The sequence below is a fragment of the Salvia splendens genome, chromosome 1, assembly GCF_004379255.2.
Source record: "Salvia splendens isolate huo1 chromosome 1, SspV2, whole genome shotgun sequence".
Classification (NCBI taxonomy): domain Eukaryota; kingdom Viridiplantae; phylum Streptophyta; class Magnoliopsida; order Lamiales; family Lamiaceae; genus Salvia; species Salvia splendens.
The window spans coordinates 35,004,304-35,016,593 of record NC_056032.1 but is presented as its reverse complement, the minus strand read 5'-3'; the positions used below and the strand labels follow the sequence as shown (position 1 = coordinate 35,016,593).

The 12,290-nt window shown below is 42.2% G+C and overlaps 1 protein-coding gene across 1 annotated transcript; it reads right to left on the bottom strand.

Moving 5' to 3' along the window:
- Window positions 1-8,580: 8,580 nt before the first annotated feature.
- On the bottom strand, window positions 8,581-10,831 carry LOC121798982 (heavy metal-associated isoprenylated plant protein 6-like). The gene is made up of 5 exons (XM_042198276.1): window positions 10,683-10,831; window positions 10,377-10,533; window positions 9,748-9,980; window positions 9,581-9,671; window positions 8,581-9,379 (listed from the first exon to the last, which is right to left on the bottom strand). The coding sequence occupies exons 1-5, from the start codon at window positions 10,689-10,691 to the stop codon at window positions 8,820-8,822; spliced, it is 1,050 nt and encodes a 349-aa protein (XP_042054210.1). The 5' UTR covers window positions 10,692-10,831; the 3' UTR covers window positions 8,581-8,819.
- Between the last annotated feature and the right edge of the window lie 1,459 nt (window positions 10,832-12,290).

Genomic DNA, 12,290 nt, shown 5'->3' with positions numbered 1-12,290 from the left:
TTGGACTCACAATAGTCTTTAATAATCGATCTAAAAAGGGGATCAGTCTTTAAAGAACGATATACCTTGGTACCATTTGTAAGAGACGACAAGCACATAGAGACAAAACACATAGGGAAAAAATGAAAAAGACGAAAGAAAAAGACTTTAAACCTTTTATAAAACGACAAGTAAAAGGTGCAAGTAAGAAACAAACAAATAAAAACATATACCCCTATGACCGAACTAGACACGAGACGGACTGACCGGACTGTCTCTTACAAGTGGAACTTCTTGAGGTTGGAGATGTGCCAGGTTCGGGGTACTTGTTCTCCTGACATGTGAGTCAATTTATAAGACCCTTTGCCGAGGACTTCTGACACCCGATATGGACCCTCCCATGTGGGTTCGAGTTTGCCCAGCTTTTCTGCTCGGCTTACTTCGTTGTTTCTCAAGACGAGATCTCCCACTTGAAATTGAAGCTTTTTCACCCTTTGGTTATAATACCGGGCTACTTGCTCCTTATACTTGGCTGCTTTTATGCACGCCAATTCTCTTCTTTCTTCGGCGAGATCTAGTTCTGCTCTCAGTCCGTCGTCATTCATTTCTGAGGAGAAATTTAGAGTTCGGGGACTGGGTACGCCGATCTCCACCGGAATTACGGCTTCAGTGCCGTACACCAGACTATACGGAGTTTCACCGTTGGAGGATTTGGGTGTAGTTCGGTAGGACCATAGGACTTGAGGGAGATTTTCTACCCATTGTCCTTTGGCTTGTTCTAACCGAGCTTTTAACCCTTTCACCAGAATCCGGTTCGTTACTTCCGTTTGTCCGTTTGCTTGGGGATGGGAGACCGAAGTGAACCGCTGTTGAATGTTCAGCTCTTGGCACCAATTCTTGAACGTCTTGTCGGTGAACTGAGTCCCATTATCCGAGATGAGGATGTGGGGTATGCCAAATCGGCACACTATGTTCTTCCAGACGAAGTCCAATGCCTTTGAGCTCGTTATCGTAGCTAATGGTTCAGCCTCCACCCACTTCGTGAAGTAGTCCACGGCAACGATAAGGAATTTCATTTGCCGAGGAGCTTGAGGAAGTGGTCCCACTATGTCTATGCCCCATTGCATGAAAGGCCAAGGGCTTTGCATAGTGTATAGATCGGTCTGCGGCATCCTTGGGACATTTGCATGAATTTGGCACTTCGTACACTTCTTGACGAGCTGCACTGCCTCTTGTACCATGGTTGGCCAATAATATCCCCATCTCAGAACTTTTTTAGCTAAAGCTCTGGCTCCGATGTGGCTACCGCACGATCCTTCATGAACTTCTCTGAGGATGTAGTCCGTCTCTTCTGGTCCTACGCACCGCAATAACGGCTGGAGGTAAGACTTTCTAAAGAGGACTCCTTCATGAAGTTCGTACCGAAGAGCTCGGCACGTGATCTTCCGAGCTTCTCTCTTATCCTCGGGCAATTGTCCTTGATCCAGATACTGCAAGATCGGCGTCATCCAGTTCGGCGAGCTGGATACTGAATGTACCTCGGCTTCATCAATGCTTCGATGCATTAATTCTTCCGCCTTTGAGCTCGGATCTGAGGCCAATTTACTTAAGGCATCTGCTCGGCTATTTTCCGCTCTGGGAATGCGGATTATCCGAAAATAGGAGAAACTTCGGCTGATGCTTTGCGCTTTGTCCAAATACTTCTTCATTCTCTCGTCACGAGCTTCACTTGTACCCAACATGTGATTTACTATGACTTGTGAATCACAATGGACTTTGAGAGATTTGACGAGCAGACTTTGCGCTAACTGGAGTCCGGCCAGGAGGGCTTCGTACTCGGCTTCATTATTAGTAGTGGGGAATAGGAAACGAAGTGAGTAGGTTACCTCGTGTCCGTCGGGAGCGACAAGTAAAATACCAGCTCCACTTCCCATCTTGTTTGAAGCTCCATCTACGAATCCGCTCCAGCAGTCCGGCGGCTCTACTTCGGATTCCAAGGGCTGTGCTAGTTCGGCATTGGCAGAATTCTTCTGTTCGGCAATAACGGGAATTGCTTGATCGAACTTCGCTTCTGCAAGAAAATCCGCCAAGGCTTGTCCCTTGATGGCTTTCCGAGGTAGATATTCAATTGTGTGCTCTCCCAACTCTATAGCCCACTTGGCGATTCTGCCTGATGCTTCTGGTTTGGTCAACACTTGCCGAAGTGGCAGATCAGTTAAGACGCATACCTTGTGAGCATAGAAGTATGGCCGCAGTCTCCTTGCTGCATTTACTAATGCTAGAGCAATCTTTTCCAGAGGTGGATACCTGGTTTCTGGACCTCTTAATGCTCGGCTTGTAAAATAGATGGGAAGCTGCTTTAGGCCTTCTTCTCGTACAAGCACCGCGCTGATGGTTTGATCCGATGCCGCTAAGTATAAGAATATTACTTCGGCTTCGGTTGGAGCAGAGAGAATAGGAAGCTCGGCTAGATAACTTTTGAGCTCGTCAAAGGCCCTTTTCTGCTCGGCTCCCCACTCGAACTTTGGTGCCTTTTTCAACACCTTGAAGAACGGCAGTTGCTTTTCGGCTGCTTGGGAAAAGAATCGATTCAGTGCGGCTAGACATCCGGTTAGCCTTTGCACGTCATGTATGGACTTCGGCATTGCCATGTTCTGAACGTCTTGAACTTTTGAGGGGTTTGCCTTGAGTCCGTCCTTTGAAACCCAACAACCCAGAAACTTTCCCGAATCTACCAAAAAGGTACACTTTTGGGGATTAAGTTTGAGGTTGGCTTTCTTGAGCACGTTGAGAGTGGACTTGAGGTTGTGCTCGTACTCCGAAGTGCTTTTGCTTTTGACGACTATATCGTCAACATATACTTCGACCTCCTTTCCAATCAGGTGCCGAAAAAGCTTGTCTACCATCCTTTGATAAGTGGCTCCGGCATTCTTTAAACCGAATGGCATCTTTTTATAAGCGAAAATGCCGAAATCAGTAATGAAGGCCGTTTTTGAAGCGTCAATCTCATCCATTAAAACCTGATGGTATCCTTTGTATAGATCAAGAAAACAAAAAATTTCAAAGCCTATCAGAGCTTCTACTTTTTTATCTATGTTCGGAAGGGGATAGCAATCTTTGGGACAGTGCTTATTTAGATCGGTGAAATCTATGCACATCCGCCATCCTCCTTCCTTTTTCTTGATCATGACAGGATTGGCCACCCACGAAGGATACTTCACTTCGAATAACACATCCGCCTTCAATAATTGACGGACTTCGTCATGGATGACTTGACTTCGTTCTGCCGCAAAGAGTCTTTGCTTCTGTTTTATCGGCCGGACCGAAGGATCAATATTTAAACGATGAGTGATTACCTCGGGGGGCACTCCGGTCATGTCCAACAGAGACCATGCAAAGACGTCTTTGTACTCCTTGAGGAGCTGGATGGTTTTTTTCCGAAGTAGAGGCGTTCCCGCGAAGCCGATCTTAACCGTTCTGGATGGATCGTCTTCGTACAGCTGAACTGTCATCGAATTCGGCTCCGGTATGACTTCGGTCATTGCCTCTGACTCCGGCTGCTGTGATTGCTATGCTTGGTGGTGCCGATCTGACTGCTCGGCACTTCTAAGCGCAATTTGCAGACATTCCTTTGCTCTCTTTTGGTCACCTCGGATGACCGCTATCCCTCCCTTAGTAGGGATCTTGATGGTGAGGTGATAAGTGGAGCAAATGGCCCGAACTGTGTTGAGCCAGTCTCTTCCCAGGATGACGTTGTACGGGGACCGAGCTTTCACCACGAAAAACTCAATCATCGTACTGGAGCTAGTAGGCGCTTTCCCCACCGTGATCGGAAGGCTGATAATACCTTCAGGGCGGGTGTCCTCCTGGGCGAAGCTCTTCAGGGGAAGCGGAGCCGGGCTGAGCCGAGCTGGGTCCACTTCTAGTTTGTCGAAGCACTCTTTAAAAAGAATGCTGACTGACGCTCCTGTATCCACAAACACCCTGTGGATCAGTTTGTTTGCCACTCCGGCTTGGATGACAATGGCGTCTTGGTGAGGAGAGATGGCCGGGACGGGATCAGCATCCGAGAACGTAATCACTTCGTCCTGCTTCAGCCTTTTATGCGTTGGCTCTTCTTGATTGGAGCCTCTGCGCTCTGACTTCAGGGACGACTTGGTCTTCCCGGCAGGGAGAGCGTCAATAGTCAGGATTACTCCATCATATTGCGGCTCGTCATCGTCTTCGGGATCCGGCTGCCTTTTCGGATCCTGAGGAGCGCAGTTCGCACCTCTCTGCTTCTTATTCTTCTTTGACTGCTTGTTTTGGTATTTTTTCAATGTCCCTGCCCTCACAAGAACATCGATACCTGCAGCCAAGTTTCTGCACTCCTCGGTATCGTGACCGTGGTCTTGATGGTAGGAGCAGTAGTTATCCTGGGGTCGGCGCGCGGCAGATTTCGTCATCCGCTTTGGCTTTTCGAACAGGTCAGAGTGTAGTTCGAAAATTTCCGCTCTCGGCTTGTTCAGCGGTACGAACTGAGCGGGCGGCTTCTCGGGATTGAGACGGGGTCCCAATCTGTCTTGCACCGGAGTCCTTTGAATCCTTTCAAAAGGAGTTCGGCGAGGATGTCCCTGATCGCCAAAAGGAGTTCGGCGAGGATGTCCCTGATCGCTATGATCGGGCTTCCTCCTGTCTCCTCGGGACGATGAGCTGTCTAACGACCGTTTGCGACGGTCTGCCTCATCGGCCCGGGAGTACTGGTCCGCAATGTCCCACATTTCCTGAGCTGTCTGCGGACCGCACTCAACGAGCTTCCTGTAGAGAGCTCCGGGCAGGATTCCATTTTGGAATGCCGAGATGACAAGCAGATCGTTGAGATCGTCTACTTGCAGGCATTCCTTGTGGAATCTTGTCATAAAGTCGCTGATTTTTTCGTCGCGACCTTGACGAATGGAAAGCAGCTGAGCCGAAGTGATTCGGGCTTCCACTTTCTGAAAGAACCTCCTGTGGAAGGCATCCATTAGATCTCGGTAAGATCTGATGCTGCCCTGGGGGAGGCTATCGAACCACCTTCTCGCGTTCCCGATGAGCAGCTCGGGAAACAGCTTGCACATGTGGACCTCGTTGAGACCCTGGTTCGCCATGTTATACTGATAGCGCCCCAAGAAATCGTGAGGGTCCACGAGCCCGTCGTAAGTCATCGACGGAGTTCGGTAGTTCTGTGGTAGGGGAGTTCGGGTGATGTCGTCCGAGAACGGAGTCTTCAGTGCTCCGTACACGGCGAATCCGATATCTCGTCGGTATGGAGGAGATTGAGTTCTCCTGTGATTCCGGTACCGAGGAAGAACAGGAATATGTCGGGGTTGAGGATTCTTCTTCCTGGAAGACACGGCACTACTGCGGTAGTGACTTTCATGTCTGGATGAGGAAGGTGAATCCTCCGTTTTCGTCTTCGGCTCTTGGCTCTTTTGCAGGAAGGCTAAGAACTCATCCTGCTTCTCAGCCAAGAACAGCTTGACAGCCTCATTCAAATCAGGCTGCTGGGAAGACTCAGTGGGACGATTTTTGGAGCGGCCTGTTCCTTCGCCATGAGAACTGGTGGTGGATTTATCCCTAGGCTGTTTTCCAGACCTATGGGATGGATTGGCTTCCTCCTGGTTCTCACGGGCAGGAATACGGGTACTCTGCGATCTGGTATGCATTTTTTGGGTGGAAAAAATGGATCAAAAATTCGCTTTATCACAAATTTTGTTCTTATGTTCCCACAGACGGCGCCAGTGATGATTCCGCGAATTATTGATGATGAAGAATGCTCGTAAAAGTAAATTACGACACAGGGAATTTACGTGGTTCGATTTACTGAAGTAAATCTACGTCCACGGGAAGAAGGGAGGGCAAGATTGTATTGCTTGATCTGGGATTTACAGCTTACAACACAGACTTGTTATATGATGTTTTATCTCTAGAGAGCTTAACCTCCCTCTATCTGATCTAAGTTCTATTTATATCTTGAACTAAGATCGTGGCTTGCATCACCACCCTAAGTCGTGGATGTCGTGTAGGTCATGGCCTAAGATCGTGGATGTAGCGTAGGTCATGGCCTACGATCGTGGCCTGAGTTGACACCACGTGGTAGTGGGTGTGTTGGACATCCTGTATGGGTCCACTAACTCCTTGTTCGGTCGAATACTGAGACCGAACTGCTTTGGTTGCCAATCTGAGAGTAGAGCTTGATGCCGACCTGAGAGCAGAGCTTGATTGGATGGCTTTTACCGAGCTGTAGGCTGAGGCCGAACTCTTTGGTAATGCCGAACTCATACTCCTGCTTTGGTTGCCGATCTGAGAGTAGAGCTTGATGCCGACCTGAGAGCAGGGCTTGATAGGTTGGCTTTTACCGAGCTGTAGGCTGAGGCCGAACTCTTTGGTAATGCCGAACTCATACTCTTCCTTGGGCTTTGGGCTGATGGGCCGTCATTGCTGTTGGGCTTGTTTAGTACGCACCCCATCACAATTCAAACGGACTGTGAAGTCACTAGCTAGTCGACTTAATTTGATCATATTCACTCTAATTGAATTATGTTTAAGAGTGTGGTTGGCACGTATATATTTTTAAAATACTAGTACCACATAAACTCTCTCCAAACATATGAAGAAGCTAACGGAAGCCTTTTTTTCACGACTTGTCTTTCACTCCATGCAATGCACTTGGTTAACCTTTTCCATAGGAAGTGTCAGATATACTTCCTCCTCTCCTCTTTAACTCACACATATTTGATCGGATTGATTTTAAGAAATTGTTTGATTTTGCTAAGAAATGTAAGAGTTGAAAGTTAGTGAAATGTAGTCCTATATTTTATTAGTTTTATGGAGTATTAATTATGAGTAGAATGTGTTGTAGGAATTGAAGTTCACCTACTAAAAATGACAAAATGAGATAATTAATGAAAACTCGAGAGTATATAACTTTTTTCATCGATTTTATGGGATTTCGTGTTTCGTGCAATTCTAACTCCAATGAATTCCTATCCCAAAAGATTAATAAATAAGGACAAAACACGTCTATAGGTCCTTGTACTAATGCATTTTATTTTATTAGGTCCTACTACAATTTTTTTGTTTTATTAGATACTTATACTAGTACTCCATATATTTTGTTTCATTAGGTCATTTTTCAGTTTTTTTATTTATTTCATTGGGTCCTTATATTATTACATTTTAATTTAAGAGATTCTTTGGTTGAATATTTATTGAATGGACTTCATAATTTAATTAACTTTTCTTGTCTTAATTAAAATTTTTAATTTTCCTCTTTTCTCTTATTTATTTTGAAATTAATCTAGTTTCAATATCGACTTAAGAATCAGTGAAAAATGATAAATTTATAAATTGATAACAGACAATATCAATAAATTTTTATTTTTCCAATTATTATTGAGTTGATATTGCAAATGAATTAATTCCAAAATTAATATGAGAAAAAGAAAAACAAATAAATTCATCACATAAAAAGTTAATTTAATTCATAATTCCATTAAATAAAGATCCAACCAAATCAAAATAAAAGTATAAAAACTTTTAAAATAGTATATAGACCTATTGAAAAAAAAATTGTACAAGGATCTAATGAAATAAAATGCATTGATACAACAATTTAATGAACTAAAAATTTGTAGAGAATTCTAATGGTATTGGTGGGGATAAGTTAAATGTACTAGAAGTAGCATCCTTAACGCCACGGGCCGGACCGCACCTGGGTCCTGGCCCGCGGCCCCGCGCGATGGAGATGACGAATTTGCTGCCCTGGCCGGTCCCGGGGACTCAGTCGCGGCCCAGGGACGCGCCCGGGGTTCGGCCTGGTGACGACGAAGCTTCCGGTTGGAGGGGGTTCGGGCCGCTCCTGTGCCCCAAGTTCTGAATTTTTATGCATTTGGAAGAGGAAGAAGAGGGAGAGGGAGAGGAAGAAGAAGATGCAGATGCAGATGGAGGGGTGAGATTTTTTTGCACTTTTTTTTAATTTTTTAAATTTTTTTTGCACTTTTTTTTAATATTCTAATTTTTTTATATTTTTAGTTTATAATTTATTATTTTTGTATTAAAAATGAATTTCTCGTGTTATAATTGCTCAACGTTTTCAATTTTTACAAGTAATATAGGCTGGAGTTGTGAATAGTGCAATTTAATAGTTGTGGACCGGGATGAGGCCTATAGGGTTAAAGCAGTTATGGCTTGAGACTCAAATTTAGGGGAATGATGACGTGGAGGAGACTTGGGGCCTAAATCCGGGCCGGGGTTAATGGGAGTAATATACTCCTACAAGTCTAACTTAGGAGGGTAAAAGCGTCCAAAATATCCGTAAGGGACGACATAGCCGCTTTTAATTTGTCAAGATTAAGTGGACGCAAGTGATCCAACAACCAGGCTGCTCTACATTAATTAATTCAATGTGACATACGAGTAATTTTTATTTAGTACTCCTAACAAGTTAATTTTTACTTGAATAAGAAGACATAATCATTTTAACGATAAGTGAAAAAACAAAGTATCTACGCCAGGCTGAGCGATGCTCACATCACTATTAATTTATTAATCAGACTAAAGATAATCTAAAATAAAACTTGATTAGCGAAGCAAAAATTGAGTTGATTTTATTAACTAACAACTGATCGATAGCAACATACAAGTCAAACAATAAACCCACCTCGCAAACACCGGTCCTGCCCTGGTTTGCATTCATATACTACACCGTTACAATGTATATTTAATTTTCTAATTTGCTCTCCTATAACGTATTTTCTTTTAATTTTTCTAACTTTTATTTACATTTATAAATCCCAACCCCTTCCGCTACCTAGCGCCGTTCACATCACGGAGCATCCGTTAGGATTCTCGTCACTAAACATTTGATCGTTCATGTTCATGTTCATGCCCATATTCGTGTTCGTATACGTTGGAGGGGGAGGGGGAGGTCCCGAAGCGTATTGTACGACGTAGCCAGTGTTACCGTAACCATAGTTAGGTGGGTAATCTTGATAGTGGCTAACTGGGAGGCCATAATCTTGATTGTAATAATTTTGGTTGTAAATTGGCATGGCGTAGTGCGTTTGTAGATTCAAACCATGGTACTCCATCTTGTTAACTTCTACCTTTGCTCCCTCGCCTCCTTTGCTTCCTTCCCCTCCGCCACTCACCGCCTTCGCCTCTGCTCCCTTCTTGTCTCCTCCGCCCTCTTTTTTCTCCTCCTTCTTGCCTTCTCCGCCTTCTTTCTTGTCACCTCCGCCATCGTCTTTCTTCGGAGGAGGAACGATTTCTACACTTCTCTTGAGTTTCTCTTTCAAGTACGATGTGAGCTCCTTCACATTCATCGTCCCGGTCACCGTGACCAAGTCCTTTGCTACGTCAGTTTTAACCGACTGCACCCCTATAATTAAAATAAACCAACCATAATTAATTATGAAATTGTCATCGTAGTACTACTATACAGGTTAAGATGTCATATTTTTAGTAATTACTACATGAGTTGAAAGCCACCAAGACTACAATTAATATATACCTAATAGATTTGAATATTTAATGATACTATATACTAAATGAAATGCAATAAAATTGAAACCAAACTCACCATCAATGTGCTTTGTTATTGCCCGCTTGACCTTATGTGCGCATCCGTCACAGTGCAGCCTCACTTTCATCACCACTGTGCTAATCGCAGGCTGGATTATAATAAAACATTTATTAAGTCGGCTAACAATACTAATTAAAAATTAAATGGTCAGCTAAAAAATTCACCTCTTGGGGTTTCTTGTCACCCCCCTTTTTCTCCTCTGCCTTTTTCTCAGGTTTCTCTTCAGCCTTCTTATCTCCACCACCGGCGGCGGCGGCTTCCTTTTTGGGCTGAGGAGATACGAGCTCAACCTTCTTTTTGGTTTTGTACGCTACCCTCTCGCACAGCGCCGCCGGGTCAACATTGCCGGTGACAGTCAACTTGTTAGCTTCATAGTCGGTCTTCACTTTCTCAACACCTTCACAACGCATAATAATACTACTAATTATAAACCATATATAATTATATTGATAATACTGAATTTTGAAATTGAAAAGGTAACGGAAAATTCATAAAAAGTTTGTTCCTTGTTATCTCCGCAAAGTTCTATGTTGGTTGCGACCAAATCAAGATAATATCGGAACACACTGTTGTTGTGATAATTGATGTATAATTACTGTATATTATTAATAAAAAGTTGCATTATTTACCTAACTTATCACCCAAGAAAATTAGGCAGTTTGATTTCTAAAACAAAACAAACTTTATGTATTTTCACTTGTACCACGGTACTACTAATTAGAGTAATTAATCTGCCAATATATAAATTATTCCACTGAATTTCTTTTTTTTTTTAAAGGAAAAATTTAAGTACCTTCGAAATGGCTAACGGAGCGTTTGACCTTTTTCGCGCAACCTTCGCAATGCAAGTCAAGCTTCATCACGACCGCGATCGGTCCGGCCTCCTCCTTCTTTCCTCCGGCGTCTGCCGCCTTCTTCTCCGGCGCCGCTGCCTTCTTTTCTCCATCTTTCTGAAAGAGGGAACAGAAAACTGAGCAAAACGGCCAATTCTTCGAAATAATCACAGGAAATAGATCGAGTAGAATTCACGAATAGAAAAAAAATTAAGATTTAGGTTAGAATTAAGATGAAAATTGAAGGGCTGAAGGTGATTAGTTACCTCTCCCATTTCACAAAATCTCCTCTCTTTACTTAATAGGGGAAGAATTATAGGTTATAGTGTGGAAATAGAAACTGATGAATGGTTTGAAGAGGGAAATATAGAGGCAGCCGTTAAGATATATAAAGACCCAGGAACAGAGAAAATTAGCTGTTTCGTAGGGGCGGGGCCCACCCACCAAAATTAGACCGAAGAGAAAATTCACAATCGAATAGAATTATAGAGGTTGGAAGAATAGAATTTTAGGCGTATGTACATATGGATGCATGTATGGGCATTGCATGTATGATGTCATGGCATGAATGTCCGGCCGAATCAGATTGGATCTCGTATATGCTATATGCTTACGTGACAAATCAGCAGTGTTTGACTAATAATTACTTACTAATTAATTAGCATGACCCTTAAGCAAGTGAGATTACTATTCTACCCACTAAATTTACCAATTTCCAAAGTCCAAACGAATTGGGTGGACTTGGTACTAATTACTTTACACATACCTCCAAAGATCATGACCCAATAAAACAATAATTAGAATGATTTGTATAAATGTGTGATTGAATTAGTTTAGTAAAAGACGTGTGGTCATACGTGCATTCAACTTTTTCATGAAATACTTTGATTTGGTAAAGTTATAGTTTACTTAGGACAAGATTAAGCATAAATAAATTTGTTCTGTCACTTTGCATTGTAAGTTTGTAGCAGAGGAATACTCTGACTCATGTACATTGTTATTTTCAGTTGTATATTTACCTATGGAATTAATATGGCAATATTACCGAAATTCTTTCTCAATGTCACGAAGCATGATTGACAAGGACTACTAATTCAAGGACTATTTTGTTATACCATTAACATGTGATTGCGATAAGAAGTGAACCGTGTCATACTCAAATAAATTTGACAGATATTATAGTGATTTGCCTTTTTCTTTTTTTTTTTTATTAATGAGATAAATGCGGAATTGAACCCTAGAACTCAAAATAACAATGAAAAGTTTAAACTTATAGTACTTACAAATTTGTGATTGACATAGATGCGTCACAAATCAATATAGTGATCCAGTTAGTTTCAATTCAAATACTGAATCATAGACATAGTAGTTCTTAAGACAGGGATGTCGAAGTTATTTTTTATTTTTATTTTTTTAAGAAATAAAGTGCTACTTGATTTAGGTGCTGAATTGGTTTTTGTACAAGAACTATATTATTGGTCTCTAAAAAATTAAGATGCAGTATATGAATGGAGAATGTAATTCTCAAATAAAATTGGGGAATGGACTATTAATATTTTAAAATTTTTAATAATAACATTTAAGAATAATTCATAAAATAAATATCACCAAAATGATGAGACGCAAAATGACTACACAGATTTTGGGAAGCAAGATGACTGTACATATTCCGACGTTTCTCGCCAACGTTTTATCCACGTTGTATCGAAAAATCCATCTATTTAGATCAATACCATTGAAAACTAGAAATCAACATATAAAAAAAAACTTATTCCTTACTTTTAAGATAAAAAAATTGAGTCAAGTGCTGGAAAATTTTTAAAAATAATTAAAATCTATGACGCAAAGCAAATGGTTCCTAAATTAATGACAAA